Source organism: Manis javanica, chromosome X (genome assembly GCF_040802235.1).
Source record: "Manis javanica isolate MJ-LG chromosome X, MJ_LKY, whole genome shotgun sequence".
NCBI classification, from domain to species: domain Eukaryota; kingdom Metazoa; phylum Chordata; class Mammalia; order Pholidota; family Manidae; genus Manis; species Manis javanica.
Window position 1 is genome coordinate 65,010,673 of NC_133174.1, and position 24,808 is coordinate 65,035,480.

Genomic DNA, 24,808 nt, shown 5'->3' on the forward strand with positions numbered 1-24,808 from the left:
ATTCCAGCCAACTCTGTAAGCATGTTGGACACTGAGTACCTATTTCCTAGCAGTGTCGGTATTATAGCATAGTTAAAATGTATGGGCTCTACAGCCTGACTTTCTAAGTTTGAATCCACCACTTAAAAGATCTGAAACCCTAAACAAGTCACTAAACCCTATTTGTGCGTCAGTTACTTTATGTGTAAAATGAGGATGACAGTACCTACTTCTGAGGTTTGTGAGCACTAGTTAATATATGAAAAATGCCACGTGCTTGCCCTCAGCATTGATTGTCACAACCAAGACAATTACATTGCACTTTTCAAAAATTGAAGTATAGTTGATACACAATACTAATGGGTTTCAAGTGTACAATGCAGTGACTCGACAGTTATCTGCATTATTAAATGTTCACCCCAACTAGTGTAGTCACTGTTCACACAGATTTTACAGTATGATTGACTATATTATTATCTGTGCTGTACTTTTATCCCTGACTAGTTTGTAATTGAGGTTTTGTTCTTCTTTAAGCCCTTACATTGCACTTTTTATTATAAAAAAGGTGTGTATGTGAGCGGAGCGGGGGAGGAACCTGGGCCTTTTCCAACTTCTGAGAGGTCTTGCTGATTAAGGCCACTTAGCAGCCTTAGGTAGAATTCAATTTTGGGGAGCTGGGAAACCTGAGTTCTTTTCGGAAAGCAAGCGCCATTTGCATCGATCTTGGTAAGGCCACCGGGAAGCCCACGGCTTGGGGGTGGCGCTTTTCCCCAGGCTCCCGCCAGTTCGCGCGGCGCTGCAGCGGTCTTGGGCACTGCAGCCGGGACAAGGGCGGTGGCCTTGCGCCTCCCACTCTCTCACATCCGCCCCGGGGCGCCACCCAGCCCCCATCTCCTCCACCTGGGGCCTCCCCTTTCCCGCCCCTCATCACGTAGGTTCCTAGCGGCTCGCCGCGTGCCGGACGTGACAAATGGAAGCTGCACGTCCCACCAGGGCCCCCACAGACAGACAGCGCCTCGGAGCAATGGCAGCGCGCGGGAGCCTTTGGGCCGCGTCCAATAGCGGCTGCCGAGCGCGCCGCGCCGGGAAGGGGCGGGGCGGGGCGGGGCCGCCCGCCGCCCGCCGCCCGCGCACACTTCGGTTACGGTGTATGCTGCTGCCTGAGACTCTTGTGTCTCGCCGCCGCTCAGTTGCCAAGATGTCGCTTTCTAACAAGCTGACTCTGGACAAGCTAGACGTGAGGGGGAAGCGGGTCGTCATGAGGTAATGCTACACTCTGCCTGTGCGTCCTCAGGGCTGTGCTGCTGCTTTCCCCTCTACCCAGAGTTGCATTTAGTCCTTGGATGGGTCCCGTGAGTCCTCGCCTTGCAGGTCGAGGCTGCCCACCATTGTGGCTGAGGCTTTGCCGTGGTCTGACGGTCTCTAACCTCATTTCCCTAGTCCAGAAAGCGAGCCGTTTTGAGAGTGGTTCCACCGAGGAAGGGCTCAGAGTGCTGGGACGTAGTTTGCCCTCTTTCCTCTTAAAAGCGCAGTTCCGTCGCTTCCAGTGCTCTGTCAGCGAGGTGGGATGTAGAGCTTAGCCCGCAAATCCCTAGGCCCCAAGGAAGAGACCTTGAAAGGTCATTCGGTTAGTTTCCCTACCCCCACCGCCCCTGGCAGACAAATGAGAAACGGCCCACATTTCTAAGGTCCCAGTAGAAAAGGAAATATTTTCCAGAGGATGTTGATTTAGATGTTAAGGAGCAGAAGCCCCCAAATCATTGCGGATGGGAGGGTGAGGTGGGGCGGGACGCGGCACCCCGAAGGAGGCTTTGCAGAGCTTATGTAACAGGCCTTTGCCACTCCACCGTGTCGTTGGACTCCGGTACAGGCCTTGCATTTGCATCAGAATTGTGACACATCCTGGGTGCTGGTAGAGCAGGGTATGGCCCCACATTCTTACCATTCTTCAACCTCACCCCCACGGATGGCTAGAAAAGCGGAATATTAGAAGCGGGCGGGGGTGGTTGGGGGGGGCATGCACTTTGGGGTCTTTTACTCAGCACATGTATATCCCTGGTAGCTTACTACCAACATGGCTTTTCCTTTTATCTACCAGAATTACTAGTATGGTGTATGGAGCTTTTCCATTTATCCTTTTGGTAACCTGTGGTGCATTTGTGCCTGCTTGGAGCAAACCGCAGGAGGACAGTTAGGTATGGACCCAACTGGTGGACCTGACTGTTTATATACCTTGACGTGATCCAAGGATGGTGCTTTTTAGGGGCTGTAAGAGCTTGCATTGATAGCATTGTGCGGTCTTGGCCTTTTTGGGAAATGGTTGATGGGCAGGCATGTGAATGGTGTGATTCAACCCCTTTCCCAGTTTGGACTGGTTCAAGTGAGGGCATGTTTTGGATATTAACAGACACATAAGGTAGTAGGGGATATCCTTTTACCCTAGGCTTAAACATATGAGGGCACCCTAATTAGAAGACTGCATAGGCGTCCTAAAAGTTCATGTAGCTCTTCCTTTCCCTCTGATTTCATTATGGACACTATTAGTTTGCTATTGGCCTTCTCTGCCTTGCTATAGAAATGGAAGAACTCAATAGCTGATGGCCAAACACCTAGTGCCCACATTTTCCCAGATGACCTATAGTCCTTTGCACTTTGGACAAAGTAGGAATCACAGCCATCTTAGTATTAGATAAGGGCCCTTTCTTACTCCTCAGATCTTAAAGGACAGGGAATAGACCCTATGAAAAACAGGACAGTTGGACATTGGCATGCAACTAGATCTTAAGGTTTATTTCCTCTCACCTCCTCCATGCTCATGGCTGACCTTTTCAGTTGCATGTAACAGCTGAAAGACAAGGGGATGGGGCGTCATGCCAGTCACCTTCCTACAACTGCAGTCTTGGACTTTCTTTTACGTCTCCCCAGGGAAACCAATTTGAGGAATTAATGGGGCTGGAATGGAGTGGGACTAGAGGAGATGCTTATCTTTCCTCCCTCTAGAGGTGATATGTAATATCTTTCTGCACAAGGGCTCAAAATTTCATTTAACACAGATTAAACCTGAACCTAGAATGGTTGGCTCATCCTGTTCTGCTGATGGAAAATGACCTGTCTGACATCACTGAACTAACAAGTTGGTGGGCAGAGCCAGGACTAGAATTTGGATCTTTTTGGCTACCAACCACATCCTCTAAATACCCAGACATAGTGAACAACGACAGGTTGAAATAGACCTTTTGTCTGCTAAAGGTGGCAATCAGTAATTTCCCCCCCTACCTCAATCTGGGTAAATTGTGTTTATTTGGCCTGAGGACAGGAAGTTATTTTATCCCTTGATTGTTAATGTATCTCTTTTGAACAGTCACATTGTAGGACTACTTTTTGGAAGCACCTAGCCAGCCATGCATTGTCAGCTCAAATTTTGTTTCACTTTAAGTGCTGGTGGCTGGCAGTGTTTCAGAAATGGGGCCTCTTGAGTAGTGGCTGCTTCATTTGCCTTCTCTGTCTTGCAAAAGATAATTAAAACGTTTGCTGAGTCTTCTGGCCCCTGCTTAGATTTGCCAAGAGAAGTAGACTGATTGTTGAGGGAACTTCAGATAGCTGGAAAGCTCTGACTGGGTAATTACCAGGTTTCACCTCAATTTTTTTAGGACTCCAGTTGACTTTACAGCCCTTTGAGTAAACTTCCTGCTTATTTTTTGCTTTGTCATTTACTTTCTTTCTCACATAGGTTGCCAGTCATACTCTTGCCAACTTGGGAAGCACTTCCCTTTTGCTTGCTTCCCCACTTCCTTAAACCTCACTGCTTTTCTCTTACCTGTCATAACTTGTTAAGCAACAGCCTTGATGTAGAGGAAAAACTGAGAGCAGTGGAAAAAAAGTCTTAAGACAGCCATAATGCCCCAGTTTTTCCCAGTCAGGGGCAGTGAAGCAGGGATAGATAGGCATGGTTCCCTTGAGAACTTTTAATAGAACTGGGCCTGGACTCCTCTGAGATTTCAGGTGATAGAGACTTGGTATTCCAATTAAATCAGTATTTTTAACATTTTATTTTTAAATAATTACAGATTCACAGGACATTGCAAAGGTAGTACAGACAGGTCCTCTGTTGACCCAGTTTTCCCCCCATTGGATACATATTACATAATTATAGTGCAGTAGCAAAAGTAGGAAGTTGACATTGGAATAAAGTATTCCAATTCTTTGCTATTTTATCATATGCATAGATTTGTATAACTCCCATCAAAATCAAGATACAAAGATGTAGTTCTGTTTGATCACTACAAGTATCTCCCTTATGCTACCCCTTTAGCCTCCTGGCCCCTCTCCCTTCCTTCCTAACCCCTGGTAACTGCAAACCTGCCGTCCACTTCTTAAGTTTTGTCATTTCAAAATGTTGCGTAAGTGGAATCACACAGTATGTAAGCTTTTGGGATTTTGGCATAAGATTTATCCAAGTTGTTGCTTGTGTCAGTAGTTTATTCCTTGTATTGCTGATCATATTCTATGGTATGGATGTTCCACATTTCAGCCATTCACCCCCTGAAAGAAAGATCTGAGTTTTCCAGTTTGGGTCTACTACAAATAAAGCTGCTGTGAACATTGAACATTTGGTCACAAGTGGTGGTATAGACATGTGCTGTCATTTCTTATGGGTACACACCTGGCAGTGGAATTGCTGGATTGTATACTTAACTTTTTGAGGAATTTCCAGACTGTTTCCAAAAGCAGCTGCACCTGCACCATTTTATAGTCCCATCAGCAGCAGCGTGTGAATGATCAGTTTCTCTGCATCCTTGTTAGCATTTGGTATTGGCATTTTTTATTTCAGTCATTCTGATAGGTGACTTGATGCCTGAGGCCAAGCTCAGAGAATTGGAAAAGGAAGGGGTGCAGATTTTACATAGAATGAAACAATTGCAATGTATAGGCAAGAGCAATTTCTATGGGGGAGTCCTCAGAGAGGAGAAGCTGAAGGTAGAGCTGTTATTGGGAGTCTAGGAGATGATGAGGGGAGGTAATCCACAGGCAATGAGAAGAAAGTACAAGTCCAGTTCTCATCAGTAAGCTATACCATGGCAGTTTGGGTAGATCAGACAGATTCTTGAGTGTGTGTGCCCAGAGAGTATCCTCCCTGAAAGGACTTGGAGGTAGGGAGCAGCACTCCAGGGGTGACTTGTGACCAGGCTCTTCCCATTAGCGCTTTTGACCATAGGCCTTCTGGGAGGCACTGGTTGGGGTGGGGGGGAAGACATGGGGATACTCTGTCCTCTTTGGAATTCACTTTAAGACTGGCAAGGGCATTGCTCGGGATATTTAAAGAAGATGCTTAGAATCAGAATCAAGTATCCTGAAACCAAGTAGAGCGTATTTTTTCAGAGGCATATGGCCTTTATTTTTTTTTAAGACCAATTAAAATGTTTGATATGGAATTGTTCCCTCGGTTCACCTTTGGATGCTCTTCAGTGAGGTAGATTGGAGTTTAGGCTTAGGGAATACAGGAAATTGGTGTTCTTTTTAGTAGGTCTAGGATTTTGTGATTGCCTGCCAGGCCTCAGACTTAGAGAAGAAGAACTAGTAATGGAGTTTTATGATCAAGCTCAGCAACAGTAGTCTTGACTGGTCATACTTTCCCTGTAGTTCCTTAGCATGTAATGTTAGCTGTTTTCATTAATGGTTGATTGGCCATTTAAATCACAGAATACGTTTTGGAGGATCATTACCATATATAACAATAGCTACTACCCGTATGGCATTTACTGTGTACCACGTATTCTTCTAAGCACTTCACAGATTGATAACTTATTTAATTCTCACAAAAACTGTGAGTTAGTTACTATTCCCATCCTACAGGTGAGAAAGAAATAATTTTAAAAGGATCTTGGCAGGCACCACTTAGCTCTTACAAGTAGCTAGCACACTTTGTTGTTTTCAGTCAAATTGTAGTAGGCTGAGGTTCCAGGGACTTCAGAAGAAGTGGGGAGGAATTACCAGTTCTTAAAAATGGTGAAGTAGTAATCTGTTGGGGTTGAAAGGAGAATCTCAGTATATTATTTGCTGTGCCATCTTCATCTCTTCTAATTGCCTGTTTGTCAGGTGGGCAGGGTCACATGTTCTACCCTCTCCTTTCAGGCTTTTTGAAAGATGCCATCTTATTTTTATTGACTGTGTTTTGCTTGAAGGATACTGTGTGAGCTGAGTGTTGGCCACTGGGTTTCTTTCTAGATTCAAGGCCCCAGGCTTTCTCCAAAAAGAATGCTATTCTTCTGACATGTTTTTTTTTCCCAGTTAATTTGGCTTCTTTTGAAACCTAGCTTTACTACAGCTGAGAAATAATATCAAAGGACTTGTAATAAAGATAGGTTCCTTATTACCCTTCCTCTCTCTGGCTGCTACTGTTAATTAGATACTATCATTGCTAGGTCCACACAGAAATCTTTTTTTTTTATTGTATTACAAAATTTTATTTGATTTTTCACAATCATAAACTCAGTAGATCTTAAATTAATAAAGTTTTTTTCTTGGTTTAAAAGTTATAGTAACCAAAATAGAAATACATAGTTCAGTATGAGTATTCATGTTGATTATATTAACCAGGCTGAGTCCATTTATTTTAGCAGAGAATGAATTAGAAAATTATTATTATTATTATTATTATTATTATTATTATTAGTTTTGGTATCACTAAACTAAAATTACCTGAGGAACATTATGTTTACTAGACTCCCCCCATCACCAAGTCCCCACCACATACCCCATTACAATCACTGTCCATCAGTGTAGTAAGATGCTGTAGAATCACTACTTGTCTTCTCTGTGCTATACAGCCCTCCTTGTGCCCCCCACCCTCTACATTATGTCTGCTGATCGTAATGCCCCTTTTTCCCCCTTATCCCTCCCTTCCCACCCATCCTCCCCAGTCCCTTTCCCTTTGGTAACTCTCAGTCCATTCTTGGGTTCTGTGAGTCTGCTGCTGTGTTGCTCCTTCAGTTTTTGCTTTGTTCTTATATTCCGCATATGAGTGAAATCATTTGGTAGTGGTCTTTCTCCGCTTAGCTTATTTCACTGAGCATAATACCCTCTAGCTTGATCCATGTTGTTGCAAATGGTAGGATTTGTTTTTTTCTTATGGCTGAATAATATTCCATTGTGCATATGTACCACATCTTCTTTATCCATTCATCTACTGATGGACACTTAGGTTGCTTCCATTTCTTGGCTATTGTAAGTAGTGCTGCGATAAACATAGGGGTGCATCTGTCTTTTTCAAACTGGGCGGCTGCATTCTTAAGATAAATTCCTAGGAGTGGAATTCCTGGGTCAAAGGTATTTCTATTTTTAGTTTTTTGAGGAATCTCCATACTGCTTTCCACAATTGTTGAACTAATTTACATTCCTACCAGCAGTGTAGGAGGGTTCCACTTTCTCTACATCCTCGCCCACACTTGTTCTTTGTCTTTTGGCTGGCGGGGATCCTTACTGGTGTGAGGTGACATCTCATTGTGGTTTTAATTTGCATTTCTCTGTTGATTAGCGATGTAGAGCATCTTTTCATGTTCCTGTTGGCTATGTGAATTTCTTCTTTGGAGAACTGTCTGTTCAGCTCGTCTGCCCATTTTTTAATTGGATTATTTGCTTTTTGTTTGTTAAGGTGCGTGAGCTCTTTATATATTTTGGGTGTCAGTCCTTTATCGGATATGTCATTTATGAATATATTCTCCCATACTGTAGGATGCCTTTTTTTTTTGGTATAATTAATCTACAGTTACATGAGGAACATATTTACTAGACTCCCCCCATCACCAAGTCCCCACCACATACCCCATTACAGTCACTGTCCATCAGCGTAGTAAGATGCTGCAGAATCACTACTTGTCTTCTCTGTGTTGTACACCCCACCCCCCAGTGCCCCATACTGCATTATACATGCTAATGGTAAGGCCCCCTTTCTTCTCCCCTGACCTTCTCCCTCCCCACCCATCCTCCCCAGTCCCTTTCCCTTTGGTAACTGTTTGTCCATTCTTGGGTTCTGTGCTTCTGCTGCTGTTTTGTTCCTTCAGTTTTTCCTTTGTTCTTATATTCTACATATGAGTGAAATCATTTGGTACTTGTCTTTCTCCACCTGGCATATTTCACTGAGCATAATACCCTCTAGCTTGATCCATGTTGTTGCAAATGGTAGAATTTGTTTTCTTCTTATGCCTGAATAATATTCCATTGTGCATATGTACCATATCTTCTTTATCCATTCATCTACTGATGGACACTTAAGTTGCTTCCATTTCTTGGCTATTGTAAGTAGTGCTGCGATAAACATAGGGGTGCATCTGTCTTTTTCAAACTGGGCTGCTGCATTCTTAGGGTCAATTCCTAGAAGTGGGATTCCTAGGTCAAATGGTATTTCTATTTTGAGCTTTTTGAGGAACCTCTATACTGCTTTCCACAATGGTTGAACTAATTTACATTCCCACCAGCAGTGTAGGAGGGTTCCCCTTTCTCCACAACCTTGCCAACATTTGTTGTTGTTTGTCTTTTAGATGGTGGCGATCCTTATTGGTGTGAGGTGATATCTCATTGTGGTTTTAATTTGCATTTCTCTGATGACAAGCAATGTGGAGCATCTTTTCATGTGCCTGTTGGTCATCTGAATTTCTTCTTTGGAGAAGTGTCAGTTCAGCTCCTCTGCCCATGTTTTAATTGGATTTTTTGCTTTCTGTTTGTTGAGGTGTGTGAGCTCTTTATATATTTTGAATGTCAACTCTTTATCGGATCTGTCATTTATGAATATATTCTCCCATACTGTAGGATGTCTTTTTGTTCTCTTGGTGGTGTCCTTTGCTGTACAGAAGCTTTTCAGCTTGATATAGTCCCACTTGTTCATTTTTGCTTTTGTTTCCCTTGCCCGGGGAGCTTTGTTCATGAAGAAGTCACTCATGTTTATGTCCAGGAGATTTTTGCCTATGTTTTCCTCCAAGAGTTTTATGGTTTCATGACTTAGCATTCAGGTCTTTGATCCATTTCGAATTTACTTCTGTGTATGGGGTTAGACAATGATCCAGTTTCATTCTCTTACATGTAGCTGCCCATTTTTGCCAACACCAGCTGTAAGAGGCTGTCATTTCCCCATTTTATGTCCATGGCTCCTTTATCATATATTAATTGACCATATATGTTTGGTTTAATGTCTGGACTCTCTGTTCTGTTCCACTGGTCTGTGACTCTGTTCTTGTGCCAGTACCAAATTGTCTTGATTACTGTGGCTTTGTAGTACTGCTTGAAGTTGGGAAGCGAGATACCTCCTGCTTTATTCTTCTTTCTCAGGATTGCTTTGGTTATTTGGGGTGTTTTGTGGTTCCATATGAATTTTAAAACTATTTGTTCCAGTTCCTTGAAGAATGTTGTTGGTATTTTGATAGGCATTGCATTGAATCTGTAGGTTGCTTTAGGCAGGATGGTCATTTTGAGAATATTAATTCTTCCTAGCCAAGAGCATGGGATGAATTTCATTTGTTAGTGTCCTCTTTGATTTCTCTGAAGAGTGTCTTGTAGTTTTCAGGGTACAGGTCTTTCACTTCCTTGGTTAGGTTTATTCCTAAGTATTTTATTCTTTTTGTTGCAATTGTGAATGGAATTGTTTTCCTGATTTCTCTTTCTATTAGTTCATTGTGAGTGTACAGGAAAGCCACAGATTTCTGTGTATTAATTTTGTATCCTGCAACTTTGCTGAATTCAGATATTAGTTTTAGTAGTTTTGGAGTGGAGTCTTTAGGGTTTTTTATATACAATATAATGTCATCTGCAAATAGTGACAGTTTGACTTCTTCTTTACCGATCTGGATTCCTTGTATTTTTGTTTTGTCTGATTGCTGTGGCTGGGACCTCCAGAACTATGTTGAATGAAAGTGGAGAGAGTGGGCATCCTTTTCTTGTTTGCGATCTTAAAGGAAAGGCTTTTAGCTTCTGACAGTTAAGTATGATGTTGGCTTTGTTTCTGTCATATATGGCCTTTGTTATGCTGAGGTACTTGCCCTCTATACCCATTGTGTTGAGAGTTTTTATCACGAATGGATGTTGAATTTTGTTGAATGGTTTTTCGGTGTCTGGAGATGATCATATGGTTTTTGTCCTTCTTTTTGTTAATGTGGGGGATGATGTTGATGGATTTTCGAATGTTGTACCATCCTTGCATCCCTGGGATGAATACCACTTGGTCATGGTATATGATCCTCTTGATAGATTTTTGAATTCGGTTTGCTAATATTTTATTGAGTATTTTTGCATCTACATTCATCAGGGATATTGGTCTGTGATTTTCATTTTTGGTGGGTCTTTGCCTGGTTTTGGTATTAGAGTGATGTTGGCTTCATAGAATGAGTTTGGAAGTTTTCCCTCCTCTTCTGTTTTTTGGAAAACTTTAAGGAAAATGGGTATTATGTCTTCTCTGTATGTCTGGTAAAATTCAGCTTTGAAGCCATCTGGCCCAGGGGTTTTGTTCTTGGGTAGTTTTTTTGATTATCGATTCAATTTCATTGCTGGTAATTGGTCTGTTTAGATTTTCTGTCTCTTCCTTGGTCAGTCTTAGAAGGTTGTGTTTTTCTAGGAAGTTGTCCATTTCTTCTAGGTTTTCCAGTTTGTTAGCATATAGATTTTCATAGCACAGAAACCTTTTTAGATGGAACTTGTTTTATTTTTCCAGGTCTTCAGGGATAGTTCCAGTTATTGGAGTTTAATTCTTAAAATTGTCTCCTTTAAAGTATATACCTAGAAGGGCACAAATCAAGCTCAAATAACTATCACAGAAAGAGCACATTTATGCAGCCACCCAGGTCAAGGAACTGAACATTCCCAGAGCCCCAGAAGCACCCTCTGGTGTCCTGTCCCAGTCACTACTCCCATCCTTATCCCCAAAGCTCACCAGTTTCCTTGACTTCCAGTACATCACTGATTATTATTTTTTTTTTTTACAGTAGTCATTATTTTTAAGGTGAGTTCAAAACTCCCAAGTTATTTAACTGGTTCACTAAAAGTGCCTCTCCTAATCTTTGAGGGAACAGCAGATTCATCATGGCCCTGAATCTGAAACTTTCTTTCTTCTTTAGAGTGGACTTCAATGTTCCCATGAAGAACAACCAGATAACAAACAACCAGAGGTAAGGTCCCTGTTAAGCTTTGAGTTGAGCTTTCAGCTAGGCTTTGAGCTTGGCTGAAGATGGGTGTGGGTGTAGGTGTATGGGATGAAATGGATTTCCTTTTTTATTGTAGAACTATGGCAACTTAAGTAATATGATCTTGGCTTTCCACCAACCCACTGTCTGGTCTGCTTTCTAATAAGAATGTAGAAATTGAGAACTTTCTTTGAAAATTTGAAGGATTTAGGGTTATGTATTCTTGAAGAATATCAAAGTTTAAGATTATTTGGCTTCCCTCATAAAATGAGTAACTGTGCAAGAGAAGGATTTTTTAATACCAATAATTATTAAGTTTATGTGTAGTTGTAGAAGCCCATATTCCAGATGGCCTAGATAAAACCAGTTCTTAGTTCTTAAGAATTTTGATGTAAGAAAAAAGACTTCAGAAGAAATGTTTTCAGTCAGTTTAGGCTGTTCCAAATGTCTTGGCTCCTAGATTCAGAAGCAGAAATTTTAAGTGATAGTACTGCTCTTGCTTTTGGCTAGATTGTAAAAGAAGGTTTTTACGTTAAATTTTTAAATGAAAGGTTTCAGTTGGAAAGGTACTTCCCAATGATCTAGACCAGTGCTAATAGAAATATAATATGAGCTCCGTGCAATTCAAAATTTTCTAGTTGCTGCATTAGAAAAGGAAAAAGAAAAGGGTGAACTGAATTTTAATAATATATTCTTTTTAGTCCAGTAAGTACAAAATGATCATTTCAATATGTAATCAGTAAAAAGTTAATCAAGGGGACATTTTAACTTTTTTGGTATTAAGTCTTCAAGATCCAGCATGTATTTTACACTATAGCACATCATCTGTGCTAGTCACATTTCTAGTATTCAAGAGGCACATGTGTCTAATGGCTACCAAGTTGCACAGTGTAGTTCTAGACCCAGAACATTTTCAGATATTGGCCCTGGAATCGAGTTTGGCATTTTGCCAAGCACATCCCTACTGCACTGTAGTGGAAGGTCTTTGTACAAGGCAGCTCTGACCCTTCGGATTTTCGTTACTTTCTGCAGCACGCAGAAAATTTTGGAAATAATGCCTGTCATGGTATTTTATGAGTAAAAAGCAGAGGAACAAGTCTGAGTAGATTTTTTCATTTTCGGAAATCCATGGAGTTGATTAACAAAATGAAGCATTAGAAATAATGGAATTTGCCGATAAATGATAGCTCTGAAGATTAATTTGGTTTCGCTCGGCAACCTTTCTACCTGATAAAGTTTTCTTGTTTTGGTATAACTGAGCTTTTATATCTACCAAATAGTACTGTTTTAGAAACAAAACTTGGGTTTTTTTATTATCCCATTCTCTGCTGAAATGTCACCGTATCAGAGACTTTCCCTGGTCATCCTATCTAAAATTCCATCTACCACTGTTTCCCAGTCATTATTGTCCCCCTACCTTGCTTTATTTTCTCCTTAATCTTATCACCATCTGAGATACGTATGCGTGTACCCATACACATACATTTGTTTATTGTCTCTCCCTCTGTTAGAATTTTCACTTCCATGAGAGCAGAGACTATTATTTTGTATACTGTTATATTTTCGGAGTCTGGAACAGTATCTGGCAAAAAGAAACATATTTGTTGAGTAAATAAATGATTTTCTTTGTGATCAGTTTAAATTTCTTAAAGACTGGCAAAAATGAAAAGTTAGTATCAGGTTTGTAACAAAACACTTGATATGTTCAAAGGAAATTTAATAATATCTTGGTTATAATATAGTAAATGTGTTGTATTATGTAAAACACTTCTATATAATGCATTTATTTTATCCTACAAAAAAAACTGACTTAGCATCTATAGTGGGTGCAGAAAAAGTTACCATGTATTTTTCAGTTTTCCCCACATTTCCTCTTAATAGTTTCAAGGTTTGAGAATTTTGTATTTCTTACATAGTCACATAAGAGGGGTGTTTCAGGGGTCCCTATGACCACCCACATGTTTAGTGATTTGCTTAGAAGGACTCACAGAACTCTGCATGTGATTCTTACTGCTGAAGTTCATTAGTGAAGGGGATGTATGACAGGATTAACAAGGATAAAAGATACAGGTAAAATCTGGAGAATCCACTCATGGGCTTTTGAGGCTCTTTCCCTTCCATGAGGGGACACACAGAGTGTGCTCCTTTTTCCAGCATTGAAAAATGCAGTAACTATGCAGTTTTGCTGCCCAGAGAAGTCCATTAGAGACTTGGCTCCCAAGATTTTTATGTATATGGAGCTAGTCATGTAAGTACCCTTTACTTAACAATTACCAAAATTCCAGACTCTTAGAGGGAAGCAGGTGTTGACGTAAATCACCTTGTTTATACAGTCTAGGAATAATGAGTAGCTCTTGTCAGGGAACTGAGGGACCACTCTGAAAGTCAGGTTCCCAGATACCAGCCAAGGGCCTACCTTGCAAGCAGATCCTTCTAAAGATAACAGCTTCAGGCCAGCTATGGTAACTCTTTTTTGCACAGGGGGGCAAAACATGCTGAGATTATACAGTCCTAGGTGAACGGTCAGCATTGTAATTAGCTTCTTCCCTTGAACATGAACCTGAGGACCCCTCATTGAGTTGCCAATAGTAGAGTTGAAGGAATTTGGAAAGGAAAAGGGGCTTTCTATTTTATAAGGCCAAGAATTAAATAAATCCCACTGCTTCCTAGAAGAAACCTTGCTCTGTCTGCTGTCTCTTTTTGGATATAGGATCAAGGCTGCCATCCCAAGCATCAAATTCTGCTTGGACAGTGAAGCCAAGTCAGTTGTTCTTATGAGCCACCTGGGCCGGCCTGATGGTGTCCCCATGCCTGACAAGTACTCCTTGGAGCCAGTTGCTGTAGAACTCAAGTCTTTGCTGGGCAAGTAAGTGCCAGGCTCTGGTGCTGGTGGACTCTGTGACAGAAGACATTGTCAAGCCTGTTGTTACTGGTTCTTAACTTTTAGACTGCTCACGTGTGGTCTCCATCTTTTGCTCTCCCCAGGGATGTTTTGTTCTTGAAGGACTGTGTGGGTCCAGAAGTGGAGAAAGCTTGTGTTGACCCAGCTGCCGGGTCTGTCATCCTTCTGGAGAACCTTCGCTTTCATGTGGAGGAAGAAGGGAAGGGAAAAGATGCTTCTGGGAACAAGGTAACACTTGTGATTTTGACAGTGTGGGCAAAGAGGGCTGAATCTGTGAGATATGATCGAAGAATAGAGGAAGCTATCACAGGTGGTGGTGGGGCTCAGTGTACATGCTACACCAGGTGTTCAGCAGAGCCATTTTTAGTTTTTTTTGTCTGGAACAGCTTTTCAAAGCAACAGACCCTAGAGTATTATGGAAAGACAATCTGTGTTCTTATTTAGAAGGGAGTTAACCCAAAGCTTGAGCTTGGTACTTACAAAACAGTAAATTAAATTTGATGTAGTTGGGGTTTTCCTTACAAAAAAATTGTGTGAGCAGAAAAGGTACTTTCCTGAATCAACTGTAGAGGGACTGTTTGGGACAATTTGATTATAGTTGGGTAAATGATGGTCATGATACTGCATTGGATTTGAGGCATTTTTCTTTGAATTTCTCTTTAAGATAAGGAAGTACAGGTATTATTATTTCATGAAGAAGCTAAGCCTCAGAAAGGTAGTCATTTGACTAAAGTTAGAGGTAGTGGTGCTGTTGGTGGGTTCATATATAGCTCAGTCCATTAGATCAGCAAACGTTTTCTGTAAAAGGCCAGACAGTAAATATTTTAGGCTTTGTGGGCCGTATAGTGAGTCACAACCATCTGTCATCTCTCTTTGGAACTAATCAATTCTGCCTTTGTCATGCAAAAGCAACCATAGGAAAAAAACAAAGTAAGAGCAACCATAGATAATACACTAAACAGATTACTATGACCAGAAAAGCAGAATTGAAATAATTAAGTGATAGAGCTGGCTCTTTGAGGGTGATTTGGAATTTGTCTACTGAAAGAAGAGAGTCTTTTTTTTGAAATTTTTTATTAAGGTATGATTGATATACACTCTTATGAAGGTTTCAGATGAAAGAACAATGTGGTTACTACATTACCCATATCAAGTCCCCACCCATACCCCAATGCAGTCACTGTCCATCAGTGCAGCAAGTTGCCAGAGATCCAGTATGTCCCTTCTCTGTGCTACACTGTTCTCCCCATGATCCCCCACACCATGTGTACTAAACATAATACCCCTCAGTCCCCTTCTCCCGTCCTCCCGCACCCCTCCCCTTTGGTAAGCACTAGCTCATTCTTGGAGTCTCTTAGTCTGCTGCCATTTTGTTCCTTCAGTTTTGCTTCATTGTTATACTCCACAAATGAGGGAAATCATTTGGCATTTGTCTTTCTCCACCTGGCTTATTTCACTGAGCATAATGTCCTCCAGCTCCATCCATGTTGTTGCAAATGGTAGGATTTGTTTCTTTCTTATGGCGGAATAGTATTCCATTGTATATATGTACCACATCTTCTTTATCCATTCATCTACAGATGGACACTTGGGTTGCTTCCATATCTTGGCTATTGTAAAAAGTGCTGTGATGAATATAGGGGTGCATATGTCTTTTTGAATTTGAGAAGTTGTATTCTTTAGGTATATTCTCAGAAGTGGGATTCCGGGGTCAAATGGTATTTCTATTTTCAGTTTTTTGAGGAACCTCCATACTGCTTTCCACAATGGCTGAACTAGTTTACATTCCCACCAGCAGTGTAGGAGGGTTCCCTAGAAGGGAGTCTTTAGGCCCTTTTTAGTGCTTTCCACTTTTAAGGTCTCTAGTGTCTTTGGGAACAAGATACTCTTGAGGTCACTGTCTCAATCCCTGGTTGTGCTTTTGACATTTCCTGGGGTCATTGGAGTACCTGCTTTCAAGCAGTTTCTTTTCTTAGCAACTCAGGCCCTGGTCTTGCCTTACTCTGCCACTGGCACAGTCTTGCTTTAGTAGTAGGCGGCAAGTGCTGACCTAAAAGTTGGTGTCGTTTGAGACTGAAACTCACTGCACAGACTCCAGGGCTTGGAAGTGGCAGGGGGCAACTGGCAAATTGAGGGAAAACCTTTCATTTAGGAAGTAATGAACCAACTCCGCTAGCCTGTGATGTTTTTAGTTAATTAACTTTACATTTAGTATCCAGTGTCTCAATGCTTGAAATTGTAGGAGCCAGTCAAAGGTCCAAACTGGATTAAAAACAAAATGAGGACATAGAATTTTTCCTTTGTCCAGTGTTCCCTGCATTGGTCTTTTAACAGCATTCTCTTCCTTTTAGTTATTGGCAGATCAAGAGAAGTGTGTTCTGATTATTAATTTCTGTCACACCTTTTCCATGAAGAGCTTTCAGTTTGCCCCAGTTTTTCTCAAAACAATTCTTAAAGGAGTTATACCTTTTAATAGATGGGAAGATACCAGGGCAAGCAGCTTGCTAAAGGTTACATGGTGAGTTAGTGAAGTTAGAGCTGTGCCTAGAGCCCAAGTCTCCTGCCATTTGGGCAATATTTTCCTTACTACATGAATCATTTTCAGTCACCTGTGGCAGATGATATTCCATTCTTGAGAGATTATAGGGGTCCTACAGTCTTTAGTTTTAGCATTAGTGCCCTGTATTCTTTGTGTCATTAGAGAAAAGTCTCTGTTCTTTGTGGCAGCCTCCCTCACCTCAATACATAGGAGGATAGGAGTGGGCAGTGACTCAATGAACATCTGCTCTGAGTACTCTCCTGCACCATGTCCCCCATCATGTGGCATCCTGTGCATCTTTGCTTAGTCACCTACCAGAGACTCTTGTTTATCATACCATCTGCTTTCTGTTCACTTTGAGGGAATCCCTGCATAGTCAGCTGGTATAAGCCCTGTATTTTACTTCTACTTTTTGTTCTCTTATTTTTGGTAGAAGTGTATTTTATTTGTTTTCCCAGATGCCTGAGGAACGCTGTATAAAATTTCTCCTTTTAATCAATATAAAGTGTTTCTGAAGTTCTTATCTGTTGTCATGTTCTCATACGCCTTCTCTCCCATCCTGCCCTTGTTACTTTCATGAAGAATATATGTGAGGGCCTTTCTTCCATTTTCAGAAAGGCCTTGGTAGCCAGCAGCTTGAGTCAAGTGTAATCCTAACATTTACAGAAGAGTGAGTTGAAATGAGGAAATAAGTCCAGATAAGGAGAAGGAAGGATAATTGGAATCTTGTCCTGAGAGTTGGGGAGAGGCCAGTGGGATAATGTTAGCTTCATGTGGTTAGAAATTAAGCCACAGTTCAGCATCTTAGGTTTGCGATTTGAGGGCAGGCAGAGAGCAGAAACATGTACAAGTGACCAAAAGACCTGGAGTTCTTGAAAGAAAGAACAGATCCTGTTGGCTGGTTGCAAAAATTGCTGTCCCACCAGTGTGGGTCTTTAGAGAAGTTCAAGAGGACTCTTGGTATGAAATGCTTTTATAGTTGTCTTGGAGCCATCAACATTTCCTGTGTTGGTTTTTCCGTTATTTTGTTTTTCTCTGTAGGTTAAAGCTGAGCCACCCAAAATAGAAGCCTTCCGAGCATCACTTTCCAGGCTGGGGGATGTCTATGTCAATGATGCTTTTGGCACTGCCCACCGGGCCCACAGGTACTGACTCTTGTTTGATGTTGAGCTGGAAGCATTCTTCCTCTGTTAACTTGAGCAGACTAAGCTCTTGGTCCTTTTGGAGATAATCTGTGTTACACCATGATCTTTCAGCTTCTGTCTCTAATTGGAGCTACCAATTTGGCTGTGGCTGTTGTTGAGTATCCCTGAGCCAAAGAGGAAATAAAAGTAAAAAACGTTGAGAATTGTGAAGCTTTTAATTGAGATTCAGGGAGAGGTTGCTCTTTCTCACTTTTAATATTTCATGTGGACCTCTCCCTTTGTGTACATTGTGGGATCAGAATCTTATGCTGTCATTAGGAAGCAAACTGAGGAATCCTTTTCTGTTGTCATCAGTTGGCTTTTTACTTTTTGTGGGTAAACCCTTGGCCTGAAGACTCTTAATTGGGTGTCTTAAATTCTACTTAACCTCATTGCTTGTTACTTGTTCCCCTTGACCATGCACTGTAGCGATCCTCCTGCCCCAGCCTCTCGAGTAGCTGGGGTCACAGGCGTGTGCGCTAACCAATCGGTAGGGTGTAAATGGGAATGAACAAAAAACACAGACAACAAAGACAGACAAACAATGGCTGCAGCAGCCCTGATGTGGCGCAGCTCCTTTATTTTTATACAGCCTTTCTTGGACCTCAGCCAAATGCTGTACGTATCTTCCCCTACTCTGGGGGAACCCCAGTAAGCAGGGGCCATGTTTTCACATGTCCCCAAGGCCTCCCTGTTTGCAGCATAAGGCTTCTTGGCTCGTTTGCGAGAAAAATATATGCTTTTGTGGGCAGATAACTTCCAAGGACTGCACCAGTTGTTTTCAAGCTGGCGCTACAGGTGCTTCCCTGTTCTTCATGCAGACATGGGGGAAAACAAAGGCCGTCCCCTTCACCACACTACTGGTCAAAAAACTTATCTTGTGCCTAAGTGTTTTTGTTGCAGTTTAGGGTTGAAAGCCTTGGTCTCCTGGAATCTCAGAAGTGAAAGTATTTGAGTGATAAGGATATAGTGAATGGGAAAATTGATAGGGGTTGACTAAAATTTCAATGTCTCTGGTCTTTTTTAGCTCCATGGTAGGAGTCAATCTGCCCCAGAAGGCTGGAGGTTTTCTGATGAAGAAGGAGCTGAACTACTTTGCCAAGGCCTTGGAGAGCCCAGAGCGACCCTTCCTGGCCATCCTGGGCGGGTATGAGGAACTCCTCAAGATCAGGCTTGAAGTAGTGCATTTCTCTGCTGCTGGACCATAACTTGGGTGGTTTATCATCAGCACAATCAAATGTGGTTATTGAGGAGAACTTAATAAAGGGACTGTCTATAAAAGTGTGGGTAGGGTTTAAGGAAACCCACAAGGGACAGTACAGTAATCTGGGGCTAGCAACAGCTGTCACCTTCCCTAGGCCTGAAGGGGCAAAGGGACAAATAGTTGCTGTAATCCAGAGAGGATAGTTGTGTGGAGAGGGCCCTGTGATAGGAATTGTAGCCTTTGGTCATGTAGGGATAGTTATCTAGCAAGGAGGGAGCCAGGGAAATAACTACTGTGATGTCTCCAGTCTTCTGATGGACCCCCTCTCACCCCCAATTAGCTGCAAAGAAACTGGAAGCCAGAGGGCAAGGGAACCCCTTGATGTAGACCCTATGCAGGAACAGCCTTCTGGGACAGAGCAGGCAGGGTTGAGAGGATAGAAAACAGTTGTGGAAGAAGGAATGGGAAAGATGCACCATAGCTGGTCATCTAACAGTTTTTGAAGCACTTGACCTCTTCACATATATACAATCTGGCAAGGACTAACTATGAAGACCTCTTCAGATGTATTGAATGTGTCATTTTAGAACTCATTTTTTCAAATTGACAATCCTGTTGGGAAAGGTACCATGTAGATAATGATAATCTCATTGCTTGCTTAAAAACAAATTTCAGAATTTTGGGTTAAGAGGCTAGGAGTATAAATTTTAAGTGATAGGGTAGTGTGCCAGGGACCTGGGACTGCATGGGTAAGATACCTTCCTGCCACTTGGCATGGCTGTCTAGATAGCAGCCTCTTTATGGTTGGACACCCCTGACCCTTCTGTGAGCAGGGCTTTTTTCCTCCTTGGGATTGAACACACATAGCCTTTCCCTGTGAAAGCCAACTCTGGAGTTGGGTGTCAATTTCAGACAGCATAGTTGTCCTCCAGGCTTCATGAGCCCAGTTGCAGGGTCCTAAAAATAATTCCGGTGGGTGCAGGTTGTTATCTGTGTCTAGGAAGTGTCGCCCCTTTTGTGCACTGGGTTGTAGACTCCGATCTGTGCTTTCCAGGAGATTTAGTAATTGAGGTTCGTTTTCCAACCTTCTGTAGAACCTGGGGTAAGTGCCACCTAGTGGTTGTTATTAGGTTTTAGAATAAGTCTGAAATACTGGTTTTGGGGAAGTTGATGTGGAGGTTTTGCCACCTTTCTTGTAGTGTAGTTTGCTTAGACTTAACAATTTTGGGGAAGATTTTACGACTTATGAAAAAAACTTTATTATGGGAACACTGAAACATGTATAGAAATTGAAAGAATAGCCTAATAAGTCTCCAGTACATGTCACTGATTCAGCAATTACGACATTTTTGCCAGTCTTATTTCATGTGTCCTCTAATCCGTTTTGTCAGGAGTATTTTTAAGCAAGTCTCAGACATCATACAATTTCACTTACAATATTTTTGTATGCATTTTATAACTGATAAGGTATTTTTTTAAAATAACTACACCTAAAAAAATTTAGCAGTTTTGTTACTATCATCTGATACCCAGTCTGTATTCAGAAGTTCTTGATCATCTCAGGAATTTCTTTTTAAAGTTGGTTTGGTTGAATAAGGATCCAAATGAAGTCTGTGCATTGCAGCTTGTTGTTAGGGATCTTTTATTCTATAATAGTCCCCTCTTGCTATTTTCGTTCCATTGATTTGTTGACCAAGTAGGGCATTTGCACTATAATATATCCCACATTCTTCAGAAGAGATTGAATATTTTTTTCTATTTTTATTTCCTGTGTGTGTGTGTGTGTGTGTGTATAACAGTTAATCCATTTTTAACCCTTGGTGGTAACCCATCTTCACAAGTGAGATGAACCGTCTCTTGTCATTCATTCTCCCACATTGCTGTAATTTTGAACTTCGATTTCAGAAATCCTGGCATAGGGTCTCTCACAGGCATCACCATACTTATTGAATGAGGAGGAAAACAGGACCAAGGTGATTTGTTCATTTAAGAGGGAATTAGATGCACAAGAATGTTTATGGAAGGCAAACTATTACTGATGAGAGGGATTTAAAGTTGTGTTTCAAGTGAATTTGTTTTTCGTTAGTTTAGGTGAAAGTGATGCCTGTATTTATTGTCTTCTCTGTACTCAAAAATAAGTTCCTGAGGGGTAGGGATTTTTGGTTTTGCGCACTGATGTTTCTCAAAGATGTAGAATAGTGCTTGGCACAGAATACGTCATCAGTAAATGACACGAATCGAGTGTCCAGTGGAATAATGAATATGCCATAAAGCAAGTGTCCTAGCAATGGAGCATAGACCTAAGAGTCTGAGTATCTATTTTGCTGAGTATATATTTGTTTGCTGTATAGTCTGATCCCTGCTCTGGTGTTAGCATAGTTCTAAGTGGGCTCAAGGATCCCAAAGTCAGCATTATTGCTCAGGTACTATTAGCAATTCTGACTGATATTTCTGGGGGGAAGGGGCAAAATAGACCTATTTGGAACTCATGGCTTTTTTTAAACAATAGTGAAGCCCTTCTTGGTCTAGAGCCACACCTTTAAAGGGTTTCTTGGAATAGATTGGCCTTTTATAGGGCTAGAGAAACATAGGGCAAAGTTAGCTAATACTTTTGTCACTTTATAGGGCATTTCTCTGTTCCTGTGTCTTGTTATAAAACTTGAGGTTCTATATAATATCACTCACTTCATCCATAGTTTGGTCTTTTGATGATGACTCTTGCTTTCCCTTCTAGAGCTAAAGTTGCGGACAAGATCCAGCTGATCAGTAACATGCTGGACAAAGTCAATGAGATGGTTATTGGTGGTGGAATGGCTTTTACCTTCTTGAAAGTGCTCAGCAACATGGAGGTAGGAAACCAGTGCCAAGTGGTTGTGAAATAGCTTTCCATGAAAGATAGCAGGTTATGTAAGTTTAAAAAGAAAGCCTACTGCTGACATGAGACCTAAAAACTCCAATATTTATTTTGGCAGGTTGTTTTTCTTTTGTCTTTGAATTCTTTGTATTGTATTGTATGCTTTGTGAGGCAGTTAGTATATGTTCTTAGTGCAGAGGTTCCTCCTCATCTTGGCTCCCCTCTGTAGATTGGCACTTCTCTGTATGATGAAGAGGGAGCCAAGATCGTCAAAGACCTGATGTCTAAAGCTGAGAAGAATGGTGTGAAGATTACCTTGCCTGTTGACTTTGTTACTGCTAACAAGTTTGATGAGAATGCCAAAACTGGCCAAGCCACTGTGGCCTCTGGCATACCTGCTGGCTGGATGGTGAGTCACTTGGGTGTTTGGGAGTGTGACTGAACAAAAATATGTTGGTATCATTCATTCAAGCAACTAACAAGCATTTTAAAAGAATCTGTATGGGAGATCTCTGTTGGAGAGGGCTCCAAGTGTTGCATTGAGGCCCTTCCTGGGGGAGAATGCTTGGGGGAAAAGCAACACTGTCATTGTTGCTGGCTTCGTTAGTAATGTGAGGACAAAACCTTATTTTCTTTATCTATTTAATGTTTATTAAGAGTTTATGTGCTGGGGATGGTGCTGTGTACTTTCATTGTTGGGACTGTTCTGGATTATTTTGCTACCTTTCTAGAGGTATTATTTTGCTACCTGTGTAAAAAATTTTCCTTAAAAACAAGATAAAATAATACAGATTATAAGCAAGGGAAATTGTATGTGTTTAGGTTGATTGTAGTTTTCTCATTACCTCACATATTACCATTTTAATAGCTGTGTAAGTAACTATCATGTTGACATACTAGTTTGCTTAGTCATTTTCCTTTTGTTAGGCATGTGGGTTTTAGTTATTTTAGTGTTTCTCAAAGTGTGTGCCCAAGAACAGCCCCATAATCGTCATTGTTGGAACTTGTTAAACAGTGCAAGTTCTTGGGCCCCTCTGTAGCCTTATTGAATTAGAAACTCTGGGGCTGGGGCCCAGCAATTTGTGCTGGAACAAGCCCTCCTGGTGATTATGATTTAGTTCAGTGTTTCTCAGCCTTGGCACTGTCGACATCTTAGGGAGGTTTGTTGTGGGGAATGGTCCTGTATATTGCACAATGTTGAGTGGTACCCTACTGTTTGTCCACCAGCTGCCTGCTACCCCACTCCCATCGCACTGCCCCAAGCTGTTACAACCAAAAATGTCTCCAGACATTGCCACATGTCTCCTGAGCAGGGTACAGTTGACTACCCATCTAGTTCTTCCCAATCATAAATAGTGTGGCTAAGAATTTTTTTATCAAATAACTTTTGAGGTTCTCTCTAAGGCTTGATTTTCTATGACGGGCATGGACAGGTTTATAATTTTAAAGACTGAAGGGTATGTCTTGGTTCTAGAAGCAACTCTGGTGATAAGCCTTGAGTTCTGGTCTTAGTGGAGGTAGTACTTGCTCTTCTGAGTGGCTGTTCTTCGTAGCTTACCCTCTCTTAACTCTCTCCCTTAGGGCTTGGACTGTGGTCCTGAGAGCAGCAAGAAGTATGCTGAGGCTGTCACTCGGGCGAAGCAGATTGTGTGGAATGGACCTGTGGGCGTATTTGAATGGGAAGCTTTTGCCCGAGGAACCAAAGCCCTCATGGACGAGGTGGTGAAAGCCACTTCCAGGGGCTGTATCACCATCATAGGTAAAGGGTTCTATACAAAGACGCCAGTGTGAGCTGGCAGAATTCTGGTCACAGGAAAGTAGGAGGGAAGTGGTTCACTTTTCCTGGGTTTCTTAGTGGCTGGTGAATCATGAGAACTAGCTGGGTGTATAATTCATGGAGGAGCCTCTTAATGAGGTTCCTCAGTTACCTTTTGGGCTTGAGAGCACACTGCTTTTTAGTTTTTGTGCCAATCCTTTCTCTTTTTTTTCTCTCTCCTTTCCTCTTTTTACTTCGCTTTCTTCATTCAACAGGGGGTGGAGATACTGCCACTTGCTGTGCCAAATGGAACACAGAGGATAAAGTCAGCCATGTGAGCACCGGAGGTGGTGCCAGTTTAGAGCTCCTGGAAGGTGAGGTTCTTTGCTGTTTTTTGGCTTGTTTGGAGGAAGTTTGGGGTTTATGCAGTGAGAGGTGAGTAGAATGGAGTGGAGTTAGTAGGTAGTGTTGTCCTTAGCAGTCATTATTAGCTGGGCAATACAAATGGAGGAACTTCAAATAAAGCCCCTGGTGTCCCTTTGAAGTAGGGAGGGGATATATTTGAAGACTTATACTCAAAGAGGTTATGCGCTAGTAGACTTGGGACCCAAAGTGTGAAAGTTACTCAGTTCATGGCCTGGCCATATATCCTTAAAGAAGAACTGACATGTTATTGGGAAGATAGAAGGAAACAGATAAATGGTTTAGTGGGTCCTGTAGTAATACTGTGTGTGTGTGTGTGCTTTCTCAAAAACAGGTAAAGTCCTTCCTGGGGTGGATGCTCTCAGCAGTATTTAGTAGTTTCCTGCCTTTTGGTTCCTGTGCACAGTCCCTAAGTCAACTTAGTGTTTTCTGCATCTTCACTTGGCATTAGCTAAATACTTCCCCTATGTCAAGATTCAGCTAGTGGTCAAGAGATGGCAGTGCCAGGAACCCTTAAACAGTTGCAGTGCATCTCAGCTTATCCTTACTATGCCCTGGATTTGCCTACATTCTTCAAGATCCCATTTGAATTGTGCATTCTAGATTTGCATATATTTATATATTGCCTGTTAAAAGAAAGTGAGCTGCTTAGTTCACTTTTTGAAGTAGGTTATTCTGATTAGCTTTGTCATTGTCTTGCTACTCAGTGTGGAAACAAGATGGAATTCCAGTTGTAGGGAGGTAGGGAGATGCAGTTGGTGATCTGTTATATAAATAATAAAAGTATCCTTTGAAACTGGAA

At 41.6% G+C, this 24,808-nt stretch overlaps 1 protein-coding gene across 1 annotated transcript; it reads left to right on the plus strand.

Annotated features, from left to right (window-relative positions):
* Positions 1 to 1,078: 1,078 nt before the first annotated feature.
* On the plus strand, positions 1,079 to 24,808 carry PGK1 (phosphoglycerate kinase 1). The gene is made up of 11 exons (XM_017672546.2): positions 1,079 to 1,242; positions 11,079 to 11,129; positions 13,855 to 14,010; positions 14,130 to 14,274; positions 17,627 to 17,730; positions 18,797 to 18,916; positions 21,708 to 21,822; positions 22,057 to 22,236; positions 23,409 to 23,586; positions 23,859 to 23,957; positions 24,341 to 24,808. The coding sequence occupies exons 1-11, from the start codon at positions 1,130 to 1,132 to the stop codon at positions 24,379 to 24,381; spliced, it is 1,302 nt and encodes a 433-aa protein (XP_017528035.1). The 5' UTR covers positions 1,079 to 1,129; the 3' UTR covers positions 24,382 to 24,808.

Coding starts and splice junctions, on each gene's coding strand:
- PGK1 (XM_017672546.2), top strand. CDS start 1,130: ATGCTGCTGCCTGAGACTCTTGTGTCTCGCCGCCGCTCAGTTGCCAAG. Junction 17,731..18,796: donor ACTGCCCACCGGGCCCACAG/GTACTGACTCTT, acceptor GGTCTTTTTTAG/CTCCATGGTAGGAGTCAATC. Junction 23,958..24,340: donor CAGTTTAGAGCTCCTGGAAG/GTGAGGTTCTTT, acceptor TCTCAAAAACAG/GTAAAGTCCTTCCTGGGGTG.